This window comes from Notechis scutatus, chromosome 2, assembly GCF_049901735.1.
Source record: "Notechis scutatus isolate UNSWTSFEM ecotype Mainland chromosome 2, rNotScu1.2, whole genome shotgun sequence".
NCBI classification, from domain to species: domain Eukaryota; kingdom Metazoa; phylum Chordata; class Lepidosauria; order Squamata; family Elapidae; genus Notechis; species Notechis scutatus.
Window position 1 is genome coordinate 205,296,682 of NC_142010.1, and position 24,482 is coordinate 205,321,163.

Genomic DNA, 24,482 nt, shown 5'->3' on the forward strand with positions numbered 1-24,482 from the left:
AAAATGAACTTAATTTACACTGAAGTGCTTCCCTTACTTCCATTGCAACTGAATATGTGCATGGAAAAAAAACCATAAATGGTGATTAAACATCTAACTCGGGTCCCCAAACTTGGCAACTTTAAGACTTGTGGACTTCAACTCCCAGAATTCTGAGAGTTGAAATCCACAAGTCTTAAAGTTGCCAAGTTTGGGGACCTCTGATCTATCTCCTAGACATGGTATCCTCAGATGTTATCATTCCCAACTGTCCTTGTTGATGCAGGGGGCGCAGGCATTTCACCCCCCCCCTGCTCACCCCAGCTAATTGAAAGCAGTTTGGACAATTCACCCCCTAAAGTCATGCTCAGGAATGGTTTATCTTCTTTACATGATACCTTATCAGCTTGGAAGAATCCATGATTTTACTACAGATCCTTGACTTATGACCACAATGGAGCCCAAAATTTCTGCTAAGAGAGAGTTGTTAAGTGAATTTTGCCCTATTTTAGGAACTTTCTTGCCACAGTTATATAAATAAATCACTGTTGCTGTTAAATTAGTAACAGTAATTAATAATTAGTAATTAAGTGAATCTGGCTTCCCCATTGACTTTGCTTATCAGAAGGTCACAAAAGGATCACATGACCCAGGACGCTGCATCCATCATAAATAGGAACCAGTTGCCAAGCATCTGAATTTTGATCACATGACCTGGGGATGTTGCAACAGTCATAAGTTTGAATAAGGGTCATAAGTCACTTTTTTCAGTGCTGTTGTAACTGGTCACTAAAATAATGGTTGTAAGTTGAAGACTATCTGTATAGAAAGGGCCTATTTCAATACCTGTTATCTGCATGCAGAAGAATCAAAGAAAAAATGTATTTGCGTTGAGGTCAACTCCTACGGATTGTTTGTACAAGGCCTTTTTTAAAAAAAAGCTTTCTAAGATTTAAAAATATATATTTCCCATTTTATCTTACAATTCAAAGATTTCTTGGCAGTCTCTCATTCAATTACAGCTTAGTCTTTTGTATCAGCCAAGTCAACTAGAAGTTATATTTTAATAAACAAGGATTATGTTGTTTTCTAAAGAATCAGTTAATCTTTTTGTTAGCTCCATCTTCACATTTTTAAAATACTTTAAATAATTGAAATATTACTGATTGCTTTTTGTTGTTGGTTTTATTCTTTAGTTGTAATTTTAGAAAAAAAATGTTAAAATCTTGTGTATAAACTGAATCAATGTTGCTGAATGACATTACAATGTTTTGAACAAAATAATTCCTGATGAGCAGCACACAATTTCAGAAGATACATGAAATTTAAACTGAAATGGTTTTTTCTCAAATGCATGTTCAGATACATGTACACAAGTAGGTAATTTGATTACAATAATATTAATTTGTAAAATATCTTTTGATTTTATATGTAATTCAGATTTTTTACTTTCATACATTTTAATCAAACCCATTACAGAATTGGAATGTCAATATGCAAGAATATGCCTTTCTTCTGATAAAGTTGAGATTAAAGATTGAAATCTTAAGAGAATGCATGGGCATCAATGCCTTTTTTTTAAAAAAAAAAATCCAAATTATATATAGAAGTTTTGAAGATTTTGATGCTTTATATCATTTATAAATGGTATTAATAGTATATGGAACGTACATAGTGAAAAGGTACTCTTTTCATATCTTCTCGATGATCCCGAGCATAGTCCCATAAATAATAATCAAGGAGAATGGCATTGATCTTTTCACTCATGTTGTCACCTTTCTTTTTATAAAGTTCAAGCAAACTGCTGCAAATGAGCTCACAACACCAAATACTACAACCTCGAATCTCCACTTCCTGAATATCTCCAAACTGGAACATATGCCCTGCAAGGTAGGGAAGGATCAAAGAAAGTAACATGAATAAAGAAAATGGGAATATAAGAGGAAATATTTTAATCAATGTATACCTACCATTTTTTTACATTAACTGGGTTCATTCAAGTTACATATTTTCAGTATCTTAATCTACCAAGTAATTACCATACTGCTATACTGCCTCCCATCTAATATAAGATAAGATAAGATAAATTTATTGTCATTGTGCTCAGGAACCTGAGAACAACGAAATAAGGTGCTCTTTCGCAACATACAACTAAACAACACCAAAAGATGTATACAAATAACAATATAAAACAAATTAAAGCAAATAACAATTTAAAAACTGTACAACCAGGATATGTGTGTTAAGACCACCAGATTCATAACTTTGCATTTAACCTGATCACAGCACTTGGGTAAAAGCTATGTTGAAATCTACTTGTCTTGGCTTTCAGCACTCTATATCGTCTTCCTGATGGTAGGATCTCAAACATCGGGTGGCCTGGATGCGAAGGGTCTCTCAAGATCTTTTGTATCTTCCTTCTACATCCCATGTTGTACAAATCCTCCAATGAGGGAAGAGGACATCCACTGATCTTTTGTGCCCTTTTTATCACTCTTTGGAGTGCCCTTTTCTCCGCCTCTGTACAACTCCTAAACCACACACAGAGGCAATAAGATAAAATGCTCTCTATAGAGCTTCGATAAAAGGCAAGCAACAGACTTTCTGGCAGTTGTTGTGATCTTAAAAGTCTTAAAAAATACAGTCGTTGATGAGCCTTTTTTTCTAGGGCTAAAGTATTTGCCCCCCATGTTAGATCCTGTTTCAGGGTGATACCTAAAAACTTACATTCTGCCACCTGTTCTACCAAAACACCATCGATGTACAACGGCTGAATGTCCGAACATAAAAGAAGTTGTTAGTTTTTCCCTGCTTATGTGACATGAGGATAGGCCAGGGTCTGCTTTCTATTATGGCTCTGGCATTATGAAATAGCTCCTCTAGATTTTTAATTTTATTTAGTTAGATTTAAACACTATTTTGAAATAGTGACCCTGGGTGGCTCACAATATCAACAGCCAAAAAGCTACAATAAAAAATGAATTGCAATCTAGAGATTAGTTTAGCCCAGTTGGTTAAGATGATAGTTGCAACCACCTGACTGAAACTGCCCCTTTGTATATGAAAGCGACACTGACATTTTTGTACAAAGAGTTTAATGTATGTGGTGACAATTGCCAACTTGACTTTTGATTCCTCAATACTGTTAGAAAGGGACATAGATGGATGAAAGATTTAGCAAACACAAGTACACATGGATTGAGATATCAGGGGTAAAAACTGGGTATACGTGTTTTAGCAATCAAATTCCTCATGTTCATCACCTAGAAATAATTTTAAAATGAAATGTCTTCATTCCTAGACAAGAAATGACATTCTATATCTGGAATACTAGTACAGAAAATTTGGGAAAGGATCTTACCTATCCCTTTTTTCTTTTTGAAGAATAAAAAGTGAAAAAGTAAGGTACTCAGTTAGCACTGTCTTTTACATTTATACTCAAAACTTACATTTTACATTTATGCTCAAAAGTAATTGGGGCTTACTCCAAGATATCTATGTAGGATTGTAGATTATCACAAATGAAGACAATTGTAGATTTGTTTTTTTTTTCTGGGAATAGATAACTCTCAATTTCTATGTTTATTTCTGCTACTGTACATCAAAAGACTACTGATAAAAAGTGACAGATGAAATAGAAATTCTTCATGATCATGAATAATTTAATACCTTTCTTAAGTTTGTTCATTAATTCTTCTGAATATCTCATTGCTCCTAAATGAACAAGAACTTGTGGTATCCTGTAATCAGCAAATATAGAGATTTTGGAAATATCATTGAAGCAGCCATCTCCTTTCCCGTCCAACACACTCCAGGTGTCAGCCACAAGGATCTGTGCCCGTTTGTAAAAAGCTACCTTTCTACTCTGGTAGGAAAAGGAGAAAAAACAACAACAAAGTAATTAGAATAATTGGAATGTAGTCACATTTACAAAATTTAATTGTATTTCAACATGTTATTCTTACCACCTTTCATTTCAAAAGAAGCTAAATATGATGAGAATTATATGAAACATGACAGCTTATACATGAGGCGGTTAAAGTGCCAGACTTAGGAGTGGGAAGATACAGGGTTAAGTCCACTTCATGGAAGAAATCGCCTGGAGGACTGAGCCAGTCACTATATCTTAACACAAACCTATTCCATAAAGTTCTTGCTCTATTGGAGGAGAGAACACTATGTACTCTACACTATTTTTGCATTAGTTTCATTATTGCCTAAGCATTGCAAAAAATCAAAAATAGAGATGCAATAAGATATGATGTAAAGAAGTATTAAGTAACACCCCCCTCTGCCATTTTTCCCCAACTATTGCCTGCTACAGTACTTAATTATAATCTGCTTTAAGCTTTTGCGGTTATTGCTGATACATTCTGTGCTTGGGTCATTTTTTTCAGTTGTTTTAATCAATTACTCTTTTCTCTGAAAGCCATAATCTATCTTACCTTGCTAACAAATATGTTTTATGTAAGGGAGCCATTCCTGCCTTAATTTGGTCAGACTTTTGTTTTGAATATTGGATATAGCTTATTTCTCCATTGCTCTCAATCTTATATCATCGGCAAAGGTTGTCTTTTGCAAAATTGTGCCCACTGGATTCTTGCCATTGTCATCATATATCTTGGTAAATTGTGAGTTTTTATTTATACATATTGGAATAATTTTAATGCAAATATGTGTGGTTTCAATTCTGTAGCTGTTTGGGAATATTGGTCACACCATTAATGGCCTCACTATCTATGCTACAGACAATAAGATCACAGGAGATGTATACTGCGGTATTTTCCACTGTGCCACAGCAGAAAATGAGACACTATGGTATGCACCAGTTCATTGTCCATTTTTCTCATTTTAAAAAAAATGAAACCAAGAGGTTAGTAAAAATGCAGCCTATAAGAGATTTACCTGAAATGTAGCTTCATCTCTAAAAGATGGGAAATTTTCCACTATTATCTGTAATAATTTTTGGGCACTTTTTCCACTTTCTTTAACACATGTGAGGTAGGAGCCCCCAAATTTCTCCAGCAGAATTGTTCCAGCTTCGTTTAGTACACGATGTCTCTCCTCAATTAAAGGCATAGGCACCTCTGTATCAGAACGAAATGCATGCTTCACCTGATCCAAGGTCATAGTGGCATAATAAGAAGCACTAGTAATGGGTGTTCCTTCAGAAAGGGCAACAAATAAAAAATCATTTGAGGTAATTAGTAAAACACAAGACAAATAAATTTTTAAAATGTTCCAGTTAGGAAACAATTAAACAGAATTTATTTAGGCTGATTATTGGATCAATGAAACAATTTATTTCTCAGTTAATTTACCTCTAAATATTATATACTGGACCTGCTATTGGAAGTACAATTTAATATACTTTTAATTCAAATTATTTTTTAAAAAATGGAAATATTTGTAAATTTTTTTTAAAAAAAATTCCTTTGATTGACATTAGCAAAGACAATTCAGTAGTTGATGATCATTTAGCAGAGAGGGAAGAGGGTACGCTAATGTTGTCTTTGAGTTGAGTTTGACTGTGGTGACTTCAAAGTCCTGTCCAGGCAAGTTTTCTGCGGAACAGCATAGAAGTAATTTACTACAATTGGTCAATCTCTTGTAGCCTAATCCTGCTTAGCCATTTTTTGACCAAGATGATGCTGAAGGCTCCAATAGATAGAGACCTTGCAAAACAAGTTGTGGTTGTTGCAATTTTAAGCAATTAAAAGATCTTTATTTGAACTGGAACTCAATTACATGGTTGGCAATAAGCAGAAAAGAGTGAAGTAAATGGCCAGAGTAAGTCCTTGTGAGCATTTCATAATTGCCAGATAAATTGTTTTATATTTTATTTAGGGTTGTTTACATAAATAGCTGAGGTCTCCAAAGTAGTAGTGGTAGTAACTCTCCAGGCTTATTAAATCATTTTTAAAATTCTTTCCTTAGTGTCCTCTTCCAAACTTAAGATTCTAATGCTTCTTCTAACTGACATATATGTTGACAGATATAAATCAATGAAATGTCAACTTACTTTATCTATTAAAAACTATCAGTTGTGAAAATTAAATAATGCATCTGAATACCAGCCAGATGTTTAAACTAAACAAGAGGAAGATGTTGGTTTTTCCTGCTAATGCTCTATTTGTAAATTTCACAAAGGCATGCATCTTACTCAGCACGGCCTAATTCTGTTGATATATTTCCCTGTTTATTGGGAGAAGACTGCAAGAGAAATTTGAAGATGCAACTTTCCAGTCTGGGCAATCTGCCTTCAACTACATTGCCCTCAAAGCTTGTCTAATACCATGAGAGCATCAATTTGGGGCCAAGTATCCAAAGCAGAGGCAAAGTAAGAAACATATATATTATTCTTTATAGTCATGTTCTGATCCTTTTTCACCTAATGCTTTATAATAAGGAATGTCATGTGAAGTTTCCCAATCTTTGTTATTGTTGAAAGTAAATTTCAAATCCTAATCCAGATTAATCCCAGTCAGATTTATAGGGCTAAAGCATCTGAGAATTAATCCCTTCCTTCTGCTATTGCAGCCAAGTTTCTCCATATTCTTCCTTCTGGCAGAGAAAATTAAAAGAGGGGAAATCCCTCCAATGGGAATGCCTTTATTTTATTTTGTCTAATTCCTGGTTTGATGGGTAGATTCTGGAGAGGGAAAAAAGTAAGCCTAATTTGAGTCTTGATACTTCGGAATGGCAGTACATATTTTTATGCTACTCATTCAGTGTAATAGGTTGCTTAGCCACTGGAGTGATTCAATGTTACATTACATAACAAGGTAGTTTGATGGCACTATGTGAAATTACATTCATAATCACCTGCAAGTAATCCTTGACTTACAATCATAGTGACCATTTGAAGTGACAATGGCCCTGAAAAAACTGACATGACCAGTTTTCATAATTAGGAACATTGCAACATCCCCAGTGGTCATGTGATGAAAATTTGGAGACTTGGTAACTGGCATGTATTTAGAACAATTGCGCTGTCCTGGGGTGATGTCATCACCATTTGTAATTTTCCCAGCCAGCTTCCCACAAAATCAATGGAGGAAGTCAGATGTACTGAATGACAGAATGATTCGTTTAACAACTGTGGCAAAAAAGTCAAAAAATGTTGCAAAACTCACTTAACCACATCTTGCTTAGCAATGGAAATGTTGGGCTCCATTCTGGCCATAAGTCAAGGACTACCTGTAATTTCTTATCGATTTTATTCTACTTCATGAAAGAGTCTTGTTTATTCTATTGCTATTTATCAGTAAAGTCCAAACACACCCTTCAGCTGTACATCTAATGATTAATCAGTATAATCCAGAAAACTAACCTTCGTCTAGTGCTCTGTTGATGGCAGCACAAAGAGACCAATAGCCACTGTAAGTCTTGCCTTTGTATTTTACCAAGCATTTATGGTCTTCATGTTCAGACCAAAAGGAAAAATTGAGCACATCAGCAACAAATACCCAGTTCACTGCATCTTCACTTGCTTCTTGAGGGTTTAACTCATGAGAAGACTTCCAGCCAGCCACACTGAATTCCTTCTCTGTGACTTTATGGAACAACATCTCTGCAACCTTTTGCACACCACCATCTTCAATATACACATCTTTGCTGTTTTCTGCTATAAACTTGGCAGATTCTTTAGGATTTAAAATTACTTCCATATTTTCTTTGTTTCTGAATAAATGTGATGTTAAGCCTTTGACCTATAAATAGAGTTGATAGAATTCAAGAAAGATATATAACATTTATTCTGTTGACAATCCATTTAACTTCCCAGGTCTCTCCAAATTGTAATCAATCCCTATACAGGTTATGCAGCAGTAAATTCTATCTGTTTGACATCACTTATTCTCAAATTTGTATACCACTCTACCCTTCAAAAATGTAAACTGTTTCTGTTCTTAAAGCAGCAGCACCAATTTCGGCAACAATGTTTGTTATTCTCTGCTGACGCAAAGCCTTTATTTAGCTAATTGCATATATATTAATATAACAAAACATCTTACTGAGCCAAGCTCAAATTGAAGAGAATGGGGAATTACACAAAAGCCATGTGGGTGGATACATATTTATTCTTTAACTGTAGCACTTTGCAATGCTTTTTTTAATGATTAAACCATCCTTGCGGACCATATATTGAAAACAGCAAATTTGTGGCATTATAAACAGAACTCTTTCCAAAAGTGTCAAGGTGTTAACAGAAGGGTATATGTGAACATTATCACATAGATATTCAAGAAATGGGGGAGAAATGAAGTTTGTACTTCCAATGCTTTCAACATATTTCTGATTTTTTCTTCTTCCAAGTCAACCAGTGCACCATTTAAGCTTTCTTCAAAGGTACAAGAGATAAATAGATTGGTCATGCAAGGTTATCTAATGTCTTTCTCAGAAAGCAAAATTGCAATGGGAGAATAAAATGTAGAATCTTCACCAAATTGAATCCAATTTTTGAGGACTTCAGGGACGAAGTCTATGCCATTGTCTTCTGCCGACTTTTGTTTCTTTTTGTTTCACTTCTTAAGTCTCATTATGTCTCTGCCCTGAATCTTCTTTTACTAAGGACTTCCAGATCTGGGCTGCAAAAAATTGGACGACCACTAGATAATAGCAAAAAGTTAATATCCTTCTGCAACCAAGAGCTAGGCCAGTCCTATTTTAAACCCAAGCTTTTATAATCAACCAAAAGCCACGATTTCCTATAGAAATAAAACTAGTTGTGATTGCTCTGAAGGCTTTAGCTCCGCCCACTGAATGCAGAGATTGTGTCGGTGACCAATACAGTATTTTGATTTTTAGAAAACTTCCCCCCCAACCCTCCTCAGTTAAAAACCAATATTGCCTAATAAAATAGCCAAAGCGATGTCTTTTCATCAGGAGATTCACCTTTTAATGAATGCATGAACGGCAGAGATGAAGTGATAGAAAGTGCTCCTATTCTCAGCCAACCTAACAAGGGTTCACTCGAACAATAGAAAAAAGTTCCACCCCATCTTTCGTCCCCCACACCCGCCACGATTAGCACTTTCACCGATCGCCTTAGGAAATCTTGTTACAAAGTAACAGCGAGGCCACTTTAGGACTGCGCTTTTTCTCTACATCAGAATTTTGAAATGTTGATCTAGTCCAGTGCCAGTGATCGAACACACAAAAGCGGCACGGCCAAAAGCGGACTACCAACAGGAGCAGCGCTCGTTTGCCAATCCGATCCGATTCCCTGGCGCAGTTCCACACTGACAGGCGCCAAGTCGCATTCAGGTTGGTATTTGATTCTTGCCCGTTTCTACGGTTTTCATGACAGGCAGGAAGAGAACAAAAATGTGTTTCTTTTCCTCGATCTCTATTCACATGGCCAAACAAGGATCTTAGGCCTACGGAGAATACCCGGAAGTGTGAAGACTTCTAGCAAAATGTCTCGCCAAGAGATCAAATCCATCTTACCTTTTAAAATACCGTACTCGATTTAGGTATGCTTGCTCAGTAAACCCACGAGTGATTTCCGTCGATACAAAACGGCGTTTCTTCCTTTCAACCTTTCTCCAATCGTCCTTGCTTCTCTCTCCAATCAGAATGGACTATATTTGCATAAATTAGTGCGAAACTTGGTTACCGGATATCGGCGCCAGCTGCAACATGCTCTTATCTCGCGAGCAGCTACTCATGTTTTACTGTATTTGGTGGAATGGTGAATCCTTGGTGGGTTGGGTAAGTTTCTTTTTTGCACGATTAGTGATGATTCCTGACAGCTACAATTTTCGGTCCACGCAGACTTTACAAGCTTTTCAAAAGTGGCCTCCTTACCGGGTGTAGTGGTGGTTAACTGGCCCATTTTCACTCCATTGTTTTTGTAACCAAGGCAGAATCCGACCACCACTTAACCAGGCTAACTTAGAAGTGTGTATGTGGATGAACCAATCTTGACCCCCTAACGAGTTTATGCAGTTCTGAAATGTGAACTCTTGAAAATCTTCAGTTCAGCAATCGTAGTAATTCAATCCTCTTTACACCATGTGGGTTTTAACGTTTCCTATTAGTTTTCTAAAAATCATCCAACATCATCCCCTTTTTTATCAGGACTTTCTCCCTGCAGAGAACACTTGGAAATACCGTTCATTCAGAAACTAAGAACTTTACTAGTAAGTATAATTCATTCACAGAAATCCCATTGAATTCAACAAGGCTTACTTGACAAGGTAATGTAAACCTAGACTGTTTTGCTTATACAAGGTTGAAAGTTTTTGCATGGTCTTGAAATATCTCATATATAATTGCAAACAGGAAGGAATGGTTTTGTTTAGCATGAAGTTAAAACACAACAAAAACTATTAAAAAACAGGATCTGTCACATTCACATCCAGCTCAGTATTATTACAATTTTTATTTTATTTCAATAAAAGAAATAACCTTGGAAACTATCAGTACAAATGGCCAGGATTTTACATGAAAACATTCAGATTGATTTAGCACGCATTTCCTATGCCAGTCAATATGAAATATACAATTATTTCATTCAAATCTTTGTACAATGGAAACATATTAAACAAATGAAAACGGGCAAAGTTGCCAAGGCTATTATCAAGCTTTTAGTATTTTCTATAATTGCTTGCTATTAATTGACAAAACAGGTTTTGTAAGATTTTATTCAAACCAATGCAATGCAATACAATTAGTGAAATACAACTTGAGCAACAGAAAGAAAACCATATGTTAATTTATTTACACATACCAAAGTTAAAACCAGTGCAATCAATACTTCCCATTTACCAAAATATTTGAACTGGTACTCTGCTTCTCCGGTACAGAGAAGGGAAAAAAGCAAGCACAATAAATGTAGACTGTAGAGTGTATTTTAACTATGAAAATATCCATAAAGAAAGAACTGCAAGAATTGTTTCACTAAATTTATTTTTAAAATCATAGAACATTTTACAAAAGGGCGCTTACATTTCGCACACTGCATTGAATGGATGTTGGGGTAAGCAGACTATCAGTGTTACCACCCCATTTCAAAAACAAAAAAAAATTATAAAGCAGATGGATTCACAAGTGACAGAAAACATTACAGTTTACAACCAACATAGAAAAAAAAAATCTACCATCTCTGCTGCTGTTTCAAAATACCAATGTTAGTTTTGCAGGCCGTCCCAGCCCCACCCACCTATATGTAAAGAACTAAAACATTACATCTGGTGACAGCAAAAACTTCACTACACCTCAAATGCAGAACACCTATGAAGCAGAGGAATGTTGGCTTTTTAAACAGAAGCAGATTTTAAGAAAAAAAAAAGATGCAGGACTCCTTCAGTTCTTCACTAGTCTTAGAAAAACTTTCCAGAATACTGCTTCACACTATAAAAAAGAAAAAATATCTTGCATTAGAATCCTTCAACATCTGCATACTGCTTCACACTATAAGGAAAAAGAAAAAAAAGGCATATATTAGAATGGTTGCATAAACAACTTGAATCAATATTTACAAATACATTTACAAATATAAAATTATATAAAATTATATAAAATTATATAAAACATAACATTTATCAACTCATAATTAGTAGCTAATCTACAGGCAAAATTAAAAGTTATACATTACAAGATGCTCACTAAATAGTTGGTATTAAAGAAAAGCATGTAAAATCTAAAGTTGTTATACATGGCAGAAAAGGAAGAGGTGTGAAATGCTGCATTAACAGCAACAAAAGCTTTCAACTTGTCCTGTAGAGGCATGGACTGTGCCATATGGTAGACTGTGATTTGTTGTCACTTTAGTAATCTAAAAACAACAAAATCACTAGTCTTCCACACAGAACTAGACCAACGTCCAACTGAAATCTTCTATATTTTCTACAGGCTCTATATAAGATTAAAGTAGGCTTTTTGCAGCAGTTTTCACCAGAGAAATGAGAGCTGCTTTGGTTAAAGACACTTCCTGAAAGATTAGTTTTGAGTGCTTCTTCAATGAGTAAGAATGGAAGACAGAAGAGAAAGCATACTACTAAATTGAGAAGTTAGTATATAGTATGACTTATTATTTCTCTCTAAATGTTCTCTTTATAAAAACATACAACAAAAGCAATACATCTACTTGAAATTAGTAAGTCACAACTTAAAGGCAACTTGCCTGTTTTGCAGTAAATACTGTGCATTTTGAATCTGATCCTGTGTGCCTGTAATAGTTATTATTCGATCTTCTGAGCCCTCTAAGGGTTCGTCGATTTTGATTGAAGCTCCTGACTCATGGCGTATCTGTTTAATCCTCTGACCGCCTTTTCCAATAATAGAACCAGCCAGCTGAAAATAAGATTATATTTTACTGAACTAGTAACTTCTAATCCATAATTAGCATGAAAAAAGATAACTGGTACATGCAAATGAAAAAAATAATCAGTTTTACTTATTCTCATAATATTATGAGCAGCGTATAAATTTGGTACTGGAACTTAAGTAAATATAACAAACTAGAAAATTACTTTTTGTTAAGAAAAGTAAAAAAGAAGTAAACTTTATACTTACATCTTTGGGTATTGTTACTTGCGTTGTAATGATGGGTCCACCAAGATCTCCGTAAGAACCACGACCCCCTGCATAAGAATAGTCTAATTTAAAACGTATGCATCTTGCCCTTTAAATGACTAAACTATAAATTTTGTTCAATACGTATGCACAAAAGCTTACCATAACCTGATCCACCCTCGAACTAACAAAAAAGGGAGAAAAAAAAAGTCTTAAGTTTTCACATAAGCAATTTTAAGCTATATAATATTGTGAAAATATTTCACAAAAAACCAAGAATCTTATGTCATGTATCTTTAGACCCAAGCTGGCATCTAATGAGAACCTTGCATTAAAAAGTATTTAGACTTTATATCAGATATAATCTCAAGGTGAAATGGCAGGGAGAAATGTTGCAAACCATGACCAAAGAAAGCATTATATTTGCCTATTTAGAAATACGTCCCATCTAATTCAATGGTAATTATTTTCAGGGAAGAGGATTTTGGATTTTACTTCCATCACTAAAATGTAATGAAATTTAGCACTTTTTCCCTAGTGCAAGCTATTGGTAAAATTAGCTCTTGATTAATCTGCTCTTGTGTCAAGAGTATGTTTAGAAGACAGTTTTCTTCCCTTTCACAAACTCCAGCAAATCACCTAACTCTACAAGGGAGACAGAAAATGTACCTACCATTTCTGGTGTTTCTATGTCATCACAAGCACTGACATGACACTGCATCATCTTGCCAAGCAGAACACAACACAAAGAAAGGGGGGAGGGGAGGAAATCAGTGAGGATCTTCAAGCAAAATTGTAAGCCAAGTTCTAAATTATAGTATCATTATAAGTGTATGAAAGCTATAGTTTTACTATTAATCATGTCAGATGAATATCGAGTTATCATAGAACTTGAGAGTATAAGAGAGTAAGAAAAACAAGGACACTCTCGAAATACTGGCAATTTAAGCACACTCATACACAAAATGTTATTTATTGCTGAGTTACAGACTGAAATACACTATGACAATGTTCATTAATCCAGACTTGCTCCAGTTATACAATAAATACAAAGAATCTTCAGTGAAGAATTTTGGATCCAATAGAGCTTCCCACTCAAGAAAGGGTCATCTGCAGCCTTAGAAGGACGATAGCAATTCAGGGCTGCAGAGGAAATCAAAGAGGAATCACCTCATTCCTTCTTCTAATGCCAATAAAAGACTACTGGGTGAATTTCTAGATCCAAAATATTTACTTCCTATGTGTATTAACTGACTGCCATAATTCAGAATCAAGCACTTCTAGTCAAAATGCTGTTACAATTTGCTATACAATGAATAGAAATACACATCTCCTAGCTAAAGATAAAGGGATCAATATACTTCATTCTTTGGAGTTAAATTAGTTTAACTTCCAATTTATGATTTTAAAACACGTGCATTCAAAAAGCAATTTATTAATTTTAACACCTCAATCATCCATATATTTTTGGTGGAACAATTCTACTATAATTTTATGCAGACAGAATAGTTCCAGAAACATGCATATTCTGCTTTATGCAAATTAGTACATTGTATAAATTAAACATTAAGACTTAAAAGTACAATCATACAGTTAGAAGCAAGTTTTGCTAAATTCAGTGGGACTTATTCCCTTATAAACAAATACAGAACTGATGAATCCTTAATCACAATTTGTCTTACTTAAAAAGCAATAGCAAAACACTCTTTGAATCATGAAAAAAAACAAGGAAAAGCAAGAACTTTTTTTAACAGAAACTGCTCAGTCACATATACTATTGTATTGCTGTAAACAAAACACTAACAAGGCGAAACATTCTCACAATATTCAGATGTCTCAGATGAATTGCTATTACATACTCAAGGGAAAAAATCCTGAACATCGAACATCAAGGCAATTATATTATGCATGCATATGGTCATGGTCATATAATACATACAAATGGTTTAAATTGCATTAACTTATAAATTAAACCAAACGTGTGCGTTTCATAAGGTAAAAGTTGTTCCCTAATAGAAGGGCTTCTGAAAGTCACTGATTTAATAAAAGGAATCTCACTGGCAGAAGAGGAAAGGCTATTATCATTACCTCTCCTTCCTAAAGATGCCCTCCCTCCTCCTCTTTTCAGTAGTGGAGAAGAACTTTGTTGCAGTTGGAACAGGGAGAAATAAATTGTTCCTCACCCATTCCACAAAAAAACCCCATCTCAGTTTAGTTTTGGTCAGGTAATATTGCAACACAAAGAAGAAAACTGTGGATTTAAGCCTTTCTTTGCATGAAACAGTTGTACCATAGCCACTTAAACTGTTTCTTAACACATTTTTCTTGCAATAATCATTCCAAAGTACAGAATTAATTGCTCTAAAAATGGGCAACTGCTAACAATCCAACTATCTTTAAACATCTTAATTTAATTCTCTTGCTAAGAAAATTTGGGAGAACATCCCCATTCTGTAAACGGGATCACATTTGGAGTAACAAATTCCAACATTAAAGCTGAAAAATATCCCATATTTTGAACCTAAATGTAATTTTATATTTGTTTCTAATAGTGACAATATATAATCTGTTTTCTCAAATGTGTAAAATCTTTTAAGTTTAAAACTAGCTGATTTTTTTTTCAATTAGAAGGTATAACTATTTCCTTACACAAATGCCACACCGATTTTAAAAATACATATAATCAACATATCAGTATTTTGAAAATCTTGCTAAATTCAAAGTTAGTTTGAAATAAAAATGGATATTCTATCTGATATTTCTTTAGAAAAATACAGTTTGTTCACATGGTCAGATTTATTCTATTAAATCAAACTTACCATTCCATCATAACGATCCCCGGGTCTGCCTCTTCGATCATAAGACATAAGGTCCCTTAGGAATATAAAATAAATAATTTAGAATATTTATCTGCATCGTATTGCAATTTTACTTTTCTCCACTATCTGACATTTCAAAATACAAATTCATTTAGTGATAAGAATGAGGCACATCTGCTTTTAATTTAGTAGGACAATATCCAGCTATCAAAGTTGCACTTATTCCTGGTTCATTCTTACTAAAATTTGCACAAACTACTATTTTGACTTGTAATCTCTTGATCTCTGTCCCTAATTCTGCTGAACACCACATACTCAAGAGAGATTATCCTTAATGAGAGTTTTACGAAAGTTAACTTACCCGCCTCTAGGAGGAGGAGGGGGAGGAAGAGGAAGATTGCGAGCTCTGCTGCCACCTCTACCTCCACGACCTGGAGGAGGTGGAGGCGGTCCTCTGCGAGGGCTCATATCATCATAATCTCTTCGTGGGGGCATGGGGCGACCACGGCCAGGAGGCATTCGATCGAAGCCCCCTCTGCCCCGCATTGGAAACCCCACAGGACGCCCTCTTCTGTCATCAAACATCATTGTAAATCCACCATAGTCATAAGTTTCATCATAAAAATTGGGGTCGTAAGGCTGTGCACGTCCTTTTATTGGTGACTAATATAAAAAAGAGAAATATAAATAATTCACTATATTCAGTCATCTCATTTTAATCTTTGTAAATTTTGCATTGCATTTGCTTATTAATACACTATCCTGATTGTACTGTTAAAAAGAAATAAAACAGCAATAAAAATAGATGGTATCTATTTTAGAAATGTCTAACCTAAAATCTAATCCTGTATCAGCTAAACAGCTTTGCCTTTCTATACATTACTATATGCCTACATATTCAATTTTAAATAGACTTTATAGAGCATTCAAATGTGTTCTAGATTAAATTACCTCTGATATAAGATCCAATATTATTTTGATGCATTCCACAACTCTATCAGGTTTTCCACCAATTAGTACCACTCTGTCAGAAGAATGAGGGCAACATTCTTGGAAAAGCTTAATAGTGGTTTGAGTGTTCTGTCAAGAAAATGAAGAAACTTTTAAGCCAGTCATTTTATTTATGCGTATCCCTCATTATTTTTATAAATAACTCAAGGCAGTGAACATATCCAACAAATCCTCCTATTTTCCTCACATAAGCTTAATGTTTAATACTGCTGTTAAAACTCTGATCTTCATTAAACTCACTCTGAATAACCTTTTCCACTACATCTGAACTGAAAAATCAATTTTTCCTGTAATCGATTTAATTTCAGTCACCTTCAACCAAATCCTTATTACCAGTCACAATTCTAGACAGCATCTTTTGCAGATGCTAAAACAGCATTAAATGGAAAGTAATGCAATGTACAGAATCTCATACGCTAGCATAGAAAAGATCATTAGCTGGCAGAACAATTCACCTACTGAATAGTTCAATCCAGAAAGATAATACTGGTGACGCATATCAGAACATTAATGTTCAAGAAATTCTATTGTAGCATATTCCCTTCATGAAAATAAAGAGTCAAATCTCCAGGTTTTAAAATCTAAAATAGAGCTACATGTTATAATGCAGTTTTCATTGTGCTGCTCAGTCTCCGTTTTGGGTAACGGAAATGAATTATCTGTACCCTGGTCTCTTTAGTGCCAAAGGTTCATTATGTACAATACAGTATCATTAATACTTTTGCAAAATTTATTCAGTTGGGCTGCTTGAACAGTACTTAAACATGACCTTTGTGTTCCACTGAATTAATATTTAACTTTTTTAATTGGCATAATATTCAGTGATCCTTTAGACTACCAAGAATAATGGCTACATAAACTATTGCCATTATTATATTACTTGTTTCCACTCACTACTGGATAAGCCACACTAGAAAAAAACATTTAGAAACTTTAAGCAATATAAAGTTTAGCTGTAAAATGCAAAATAGGTTTAAGTATAGCCCTATCCAACATGCTGAGAGACTATGACAATTTTAGTACTTAGCTAAAATAACTTCTCCCTTTCCTTCATTGAAAGGAAAAAGCATATTTCTATATATTATAAAATATTTAGGCCTTTTTAATGTTGAGATTCTACAAGCATTAGTTGACACTAAATCTCACATGTATTTACAATGTTACCTTTGATGCATTATTCTCCTAATTCCACATCACACAGCAGACTATTGTATTTCTGGTACCTACTTAGTCATTTCTGACAATTACCCCAAAACAGCAACGTACAGGATGGAGCAGCCTACATACTGATGGTACAAGCCAGTTCAGCAATAGAATACCTACTTTTTTGGGTGCTGCATTTGCTTCCAACAGGTTTTAGGAGAATTAAGTTTTAACCTTTATATCCTTTCAGGGTAAGCAGCAAGTAACTACAGGACAGCCTCCTCCAAGCTGACTCTGAATGACCTACTCATTCTGCTTTAAATTTACTTAATTCAGAAAGTGAGATTCTGAAAGTAATGATTCTTTATTGCTGTACTTATTCTCTGGAATACTCTCTCCACCAATATTATCTTTCAGAAAGTAGTTTTTCCTCAGGTCTTTGGAGACTTAGAACTATTAAAGGTAGTATTTTTTGAAAATTCTTATGATCCAGTCTGCAGATATGTAACTGGTCTGGTATAGACACACTGGAAATAAATATGCATGAAAGAAAGCTGGCTACGTCTATGCTGAGAAAATAGTTATTTTTAAGGCTTTCAAATGACAAGTTTGTTACCTCTCGAAGCTCTTTGATTTTAGCACCCTTGACACCAATAATTCCTCCAGCCAAACTCTGGTGGATCAATAGTCTCAATTCACAGTCAAAGTCACTTCCTTTGTAATGCTGGTACTGTCATAGGATGTAAGAAATTAACAAGAGAATGATGTGAACATTACTTAAATTACTATCTTTTTAAAATATAGTGTTATATATATTGAATTAAAACAGTGCTGCTATATGCAGTTTTCTTCTGTTCTAATTTCCAGGACTCCCCACCTATCAGGTCTAGATTTATTGTTTTTAATTAAATGTGTTGTGATTTGAAGGAACCCATTCTAGTTATTTGCAGTTAATGTATACAAATAAAATTATATTTCAAATTATTATGATGGTTTGGGAGTTTGATGCTTCAAGCAATAATCCTGCTAAGGTCTTTACATTAATAGATTTTCCACCCAGATGTTTTTTTTTTTACATCAAATAGTCATATGTATTGGAAGATCAACCAACCCTTACTTATTAGTATGTGATTAGACAATGATCTTTATAGTGTCTGAAATGTTAAAATACTATATGCTTTTGCTAATGGGGGAGGGTAGAAAATGTCTACTATGAGGTCTTGGAAAATGGCTGTCAATCACTTCAAGAATACTGAACTAGGTACCATTATGATCTTACGTGGCAGAAGAGAAATTCCTAGTTCCTGTAATTCCAATATACAATTCTTCCATATGTGCCACCACCTTTACACGCTTTCTTGTGTTAGATGGTAAAGTTCACTACCAAAACAAGTGTGTCCAGATCTAAAGATTTGGTTATGTAATGTGAACTAAATACTCACCTCTTCCAGTGTTGGGATAATTTTCTTCAGAATTTCTCCAATTGTTTCAATATCTGCACTTATACTCAGTATACTGTTAAATCACATCAAGGTGTTACAAAAAGAGGGGAGGGGGAAATGAAGTAAGTTATATATTCACATGTATGCAGATTATAAATCAATTCATAGAACAGAACCTACAGTTAATATTCCCCACTTAATTCTGTTTACTGAAGATACAGAACATGCACCTTTGTTTATGCCCAATATTATAAATGGTATAAGTTTAAAATAAGATTTGGGAGATAGCGAATGAGTTTCTTGGAAGGAGTCAGATTAAGTGGACAAGATACTGATGAAGAATTGAAAGCAGGAGTGAATATTCATGTTCCCCGCCACCATTAATTTAGGACACCCTCACTATTACATTATTAAACTGGCACACCTTCTCATAAGGAACGTGAATATGCAAGAGGTGAACACTGTATTTGGAATAGGGTTATGAGACCAGTTAAAAATTAGATTACTAATGGGCTCTGCAAGAAAAGAAATACAAACGCAAGACAAAAAGACAACACAAATGAGAAGTGAAGGAGAGTGAACCAGGAGTTAGCATTTCATCAGAAAAATTATGAACAGGCAATGCTGAGGGAGCAAGGTGGGCCACAAAGACAGAGCAGAGCAAGAGACTATTTTGAAACAATCTGATTTACAATGCAGAAAATATACAATTGTAGCTGTGCTCCTTCCATTGAAATAAAATTAGTGGTTTGTTGGGTGGGCAACTCACGTAAAAGTTCAGTGACAAAAAGACTTAATGGGGAAAATAAGACAGAAAACTTAAAAACAATACACCGTCTACGGGGATACTATTTAATTATATAAAAGGCAGGTAATAATATACATTTCTCTCTTTCTAATCAGGCAGTGAGGCATAAACTGTTGGGACATACCGCTCGGGGCCACTGCTGTCTGGGACTGAAACACTGGCATTGTACTGCATTGGTCATTGGCGTTCGTGGATGTTGGCAATGGGCATGGGCATTCAATCAGAAGTTGTCAAGTAAGGCACCCGTTTGGCAACGAGCACATTTTTGGGCATAGCCAACCAGGGTTTTCACATGGGCGTTCAGGGGCGGATGGGCCAACGTCATGGTGGGCAACGCAGGGGCAAGTCGATCCAGTACATGGGCAACGGAGAGATATATGGCCAAAAAAACAAGGAGAGGGAAGAGGGGGGAAAAGCAATAAATTTTAATTTAATACAAACTATACTCATTACAAGCTTAAGTTGTTCTGAAGACTTAACACAATAACGGATAGCTACATTGACTGTGGCTTAACAGTTATGGACCGTAATAATGAGTTACTTGGCCTAAACTACTTTTGAACGTTAAAAGTTGCAGTAGCAGGCTGGCTCATGAGGGTAGACACAAGATCTGTAGAGATTCAGTTTACTGAAATCCTGGGAAATAGGGAAAGCCACTACTAATCCAGGAATTATGTGTATGAAATCTGGATTTAGGTATGTGAAATTTTAAGTACACTAGCTTCAGAAAGGTCAGTTAATGTACAAGTGATTACTACCCAGTCCTTGCTTATACCTCAGATCTAGTAACTAAAGGTTGACAGTTATAACATTCTACAAGAGTTTATTTTACAATATAATGAAAATATCAAACACAATGTGAAACAATGTAGTGCCAAATAATTCATTAAATACGAATATTACTAGATTGAAAAGATTATGCACAATAAAGATATTGCTTTTTACAAAGTTTGGTGCTAAACTATAAACCTTAGATAATGCTAAACGTGTCTATTCACAAGAGTCAACCCACTAAAAATGTGTAAATATATTTAAAGTTATATTCACGTAAAATTCCTTCCAGATGAGAATGTAGCTACCATGCTGTTTCTATATATAAAATACTCATATGAATCTTTCTCTATTAGAGAAATAAGCCTAGCGCACAAAAAGCATTGTATACCTAAATAAAGAATAGTAATCTGTAGTGTCTTCTAAAAACAACTATTTTTAACAATTTTTCAAGTATAAAAAAATAAATATGCTACCACTCTTTGTAGTTACTGTAAAATAAAGGATAGGAATCTCATCATATTACTTTATGTCTTAATTCTAAGAATGAATTGTGAGACTTGAGTTTAAAGAGGATTATAAGTGGCTTAGACTAGCTTATTACTTAAATAATACATTACTAGAAATAAATTCTTAATGCTATGTTTTGTAAAATAATCAGGGTTTAATGTGTAAATACTCACGTCTGTACGGAGTGCTTTAATATTTTTGCCACCTTTGCCAATTACTGCTCCAGCATTCTTAAAAAAAAAAAAAAAGTAGTTGTTTAAAGTTTCCCAAATAGCTTCAATAAAGAATAAACTTTTTTTTTTTTTTTTTTTTTTGGGGGGGGGGGAGAAGGAGAGATGGGGGTTAATGTAGTCAGTAAATTGGGAAATAAACATACTTTGCTCTGAAGCAGAATGCGCAGTTCCACCATCTCATCAGTGTTCCTTGACCTTTTGAAGGCCTGTTCCTCTTCTATATCCTCAGCTGGTCGTTTGCCTAATATTTAAGAGAATAAATTGTTTACAAAAATTGTTTTCTAATGGATTCTTGAAGCACAGAAGCTCATGCATCTTTATTTCATGCACCGATAATTTATTTATCTATCATATACCTTACCACCATTACCAAAATAGCATTGACAAAGCCCTTTAAGATTGGGGAAGATAAATATTTCAAATGAATAAATGAACTATTTTGGGCCCTTTAAATTAAATTTTAATCAAAATTATAAAAATGAAGATGTAATAAGAGTATGAAATCTCAAGCAGGATTTTGTGAATGTGTTAAAAAAGAAAAATCGACAGCAAAACAAATTTACACTGATCCCTCAACCCTCACTTGGAATACAGGAAGCATGTTTCAAGTTCTAGTAAACTGTTATGGGGCTCATAATAAATCCTATAATTAGTATTGTAAATGTACTATTTTATCATTTATAAACTTACCATTTGTCTCTGTGTTAGTAAAGGTCTCCTCTTGCTGTTCAGTCTCCATTGTTTTCAATCTTGAAGACAAAACCCATTAAATATAAATATACCGAAGTGCTCAAACAGAATCATCAGCTTTTAGAGAACATGACAGAGGTTAGCAACGGGTTGCCAGCACTTACCAGTATTATATATCTTTGCCAAGTAAATCTTCTGGGCGGGATCAACAACCCGTAGCCTATGAAAAGCAGCATACATGAAGGGATGATCTGGTTAATTTACAGGGGAGTATGTGTATCTAGTCAGTCTTGACTCCTGGCAACTACACCGACAAGGATTTTTCATATTTGTCACTGCATTTTTCCTAGAGCTGAGGTAAAGTGACTAGTCCAAAATGACCTCTATCCCTAAAGTAGGACAAAACTCAGGTTTCCTGGCTTCTAGTCCAGCACCTTAACCACTAAACTGAATTGGCTCTCAATTTACAGGTTAGGCTGCAATAATTAACATAAAAAGTGGATCAATAAATGTATTTTAGCAAATATATTGTTACTCTGCAACATTTATTTCTTTGATTAACTTTATCAACAGACCATGCTGTATTTTGGCACAATTTTAATTTCTAAAGCACAAATATTTATGGTTAAGAAAAAATATCACATTTCTGCTACTTTTTTTTCTTACCAAGTGCAGGCTGCCTGCTTTGATAGCTAAAATTTATTTCTTTTTATGTATAATTCTTTTAACAAGCAAATTACATTGGAACAGGTCATCGAAGTAAATTCCAGCATATGTAATTTTTATAACGTTTTTACAGAATATCTATATTAAGTTTAAATAGCTCATCTTGGAAGAACAATGAATGTAAGCTCAACTGAGAATTCTAAAATAAGATGATCTGAACTTTTTTAGATGAACTTGCAAAATTAATGTACAATTAGGACTCAAAATGATCTAACACTGAAATAACAGAAATTAACCGATAATTTTAAATTTGTAATGAGCTTGATATTGCTACAAAGTACAATATTTCTTCAAGTTTAGTACAACCTCATTACAACTGGTAAAATATGCTCACTGCACACAAAGGATTTTGGTTATCTGCGGGGGGGGGGGGGAAGAAATACTATTCACAGTCCTTTTAGTAATCGACAGAAGCAACAGCTATATTAGAAGGACGCGTTAAGCATGATTAACTGTTTAGTCCTGGTTTTAGGCGAAGAAAAAGTGCCTTGGCTATAAAGCAATGTTCTGTTCAAAACCGATCACCAGCTCTCTCTCAATCACGCGAGTTACGAGCAGTGGCTCATTTCTGGCTGACAAGGCGGGCCTGATTTAAGCACCTTATCCTAAACGACTCCCTCCCTACCACGATGATACAAAAGGTGAAGCCTCGCCGCGACCATAATAAATTGTGCAACCTCGGATGAAATGCCACTAAAAATGGCGGCTTTAACGCCAGCTTGAGCAGTAATGGCGATCACGAGCTGCTGAGGAGGAGTCCCGAGCGGAAGAAGTACCGCCACGCGGCAGCTCCACAAACACGGGATTCGCCGACTCAGGAGAACACAAAAGATGCCTGGAACCTCTTTGACGATTCCCCACCCCCACCCCCCTTTTCCCTGGGAAACCGAAGCGGGCGCTGGGGCCGACCGAGATCCGTCCCAATCGACGGGGCCACCAAGAAAAGGGAACGCCTCGCGCTCTCTCCTCCTCACCCCTCCCAACTACAACCAGCCGCCATGATTCCTGCAGCAGGAGGCACTGGGACTACCGGGCTTGAAGCCCGTCACCTTCTTGCCAATCATGCGGCACTCGCAATCGACGGTGGAGGGTCAAGGGCAGCCGCAGGCCGAAAAACGCCCTCTCGCCGTGGTGTAGTAACATCGGCCCACCCCTCAACCGAAGACATTTACCCATTTTAAGCACGTACCGGTTAATTTCGTAGGCCAAAGTATGTGGACACTACATATACCGTTCCCACCAACAAAAGGTGGAAGGGCGTTAACGGTTAGTCCGGTAAGCTCCCGGTTTCTTCACCATGCAACGGACTAAAAGCCGCCGAAACTGCCTCCCCAGTACGATAAGCGCTCAAAAAGCAAGAGCGCGCGGACTCACCCGCGTTACTATCGCTTCTATTCGCTCGCCTGCTGCAACCCCTGAATCCTTATTGGCTGTCACAGGTGTCGTTCTTTACCTGGGGACACTATTGAGTATCCCGCCCTCCGTGGCAACTGTCGGCGCGCCGCTAACCGCTAATTCTGCTTCAGGCCGCTAAAGCGGCTGACGCTGCAACGTACCAGTAAATATCTCTCTCCTTCCACCTATCTTTTCTGTTTCCTTTCGCCCCTGTTTAGAGAGTGGGTACTTACTGTGGGGAGGGGGGGAAAGAAGTTTTTAAAAAAATTATCGATCCCAACCGCTTTACAGTCGTTACCGCCGCTTCAAGGAGAGCGAAATTAACCCTAACCAGCGCGCGCGAGGGAAAAACAAAATGGCGTCGGCAAAAACTCCGCCTCGTCCTCACAGTCGATAATGGACAGGGGGAGGAATTCTCGCGAGAGCTGAGGAA

At 35.7% G+C, this 24,482-nt stretch overlaps 2 protein-coding genes across 16 annotated transcripts; both read right to left on the reverse strand.

The window, feature by feature from the left end:
- Nucleotides 1-1,145: 1,145 nt before the first annotated feature.
- On the reverse strand, nucleotides 1,146-9,672 carry QNG1 (Q-nucleotide N-glycosylase 1). 3 transcript variants are annotated; one of them, XM_087957868.1, is made up of 6 exons: nucleotides 9,430-9,561; nucleotides 8,423-8,567; nucleotides 7,313-7,691; nucleotides 4,885-5,144; nucleotides 3,649-3,844; nucleotides 1,146-1,862 (listed from the first exon to the last, which is right to left on the reverse strand). In XM_087957868.1, the coding sequence occupies exons 3-6, from the start codon at nucleotides 7,647-7,649 to the stop codon at nucleotides 1,630-1,632; spliced, it is 1,026 nt and encodes a 341-aa protein (XP_087813994.1). In that variant the 5' UTR covers nucleotides 7,650-7,691; nucleotides 8,423-8,567; nucleotides 9,430-9,561; the 3' UTR covers nucleotides 1,146-1,629. The 3 variants fall into 3 exon arrangements, with proteins under 3 accessions (XP_087813994.1, XP_026530593.2, XP_087813995.1); XM_026674808.2 differs by lacking the exon at nucleotides 8,423-8,567 and having other exon boundaries at nucleotides 9,430-9,672; XM_087957869.1 differs by lacking the exon at nucleotides 8,423-8,567 and having other exon boundaries at nucleotides 9,045-9,482.
- A 679-nt stretch (nucleotides 9,673-10,351) lies between these two features.
- On the reverse strand, nucleotides 10,352-24,412 carry HNRNPK (heterogeneous nuclear ribonucleoprotein K). 13 transcript variants are annotated; one of them, XM_026674757.2, is made up of 16 exons: nucleotides 24,283-24,412; nucleotides 22,093-22,148; nucleotides 21,929-21,987; nucleotides 21,382-21,479; nucleotides 21,179-21,235; nucleotides 19,849-19,892; nucleotides 18,917-18,989; nucleotides 18,091-18,204; nucleotides 16,272-16,400; nucleotides 15,682-15,983; nucleotides 15,321-15,375; nucleotides 13,175-13,225; nucleotides 12,664-12,685; nucleotides 12,502-12,584; nucleotides 12,110-12,279; nucleotides 10,352-11,337 (listed from the first exon to the last, which is right to left on the reverse strand). In XM_026674757.2, the coding sequence occupies exons 3-16, from the start codon at nucleotides 21,975-21,977 to the stop codon at nucleotides 11,307-11,309; spliced, it is 1,278 nt and encodes a 425-aa protein (XP_026530542.1). In that variant the 5' UTR covers nucleotides 21,978-21,987; nucleotides 22,093-22,148; nucleotides 24,283-24,412; the 3' UTR covers nucleotides 10,352-11,306. The 13 variants fall into 13 exon arrangements, with proteins under 13 accessions (XP_026530542.1, XP_026530527.1, XP_087813991.1 ...); XM_026674742.2 differs by having other exon boundaries at nucleotides 10,352-11,397; XM_087957865.1 differs by having other exon boundaries at nucleotides 24,029-24,412.
- Nucleotides 24,413-24,482: the final 70 nt, after the last annotated feature.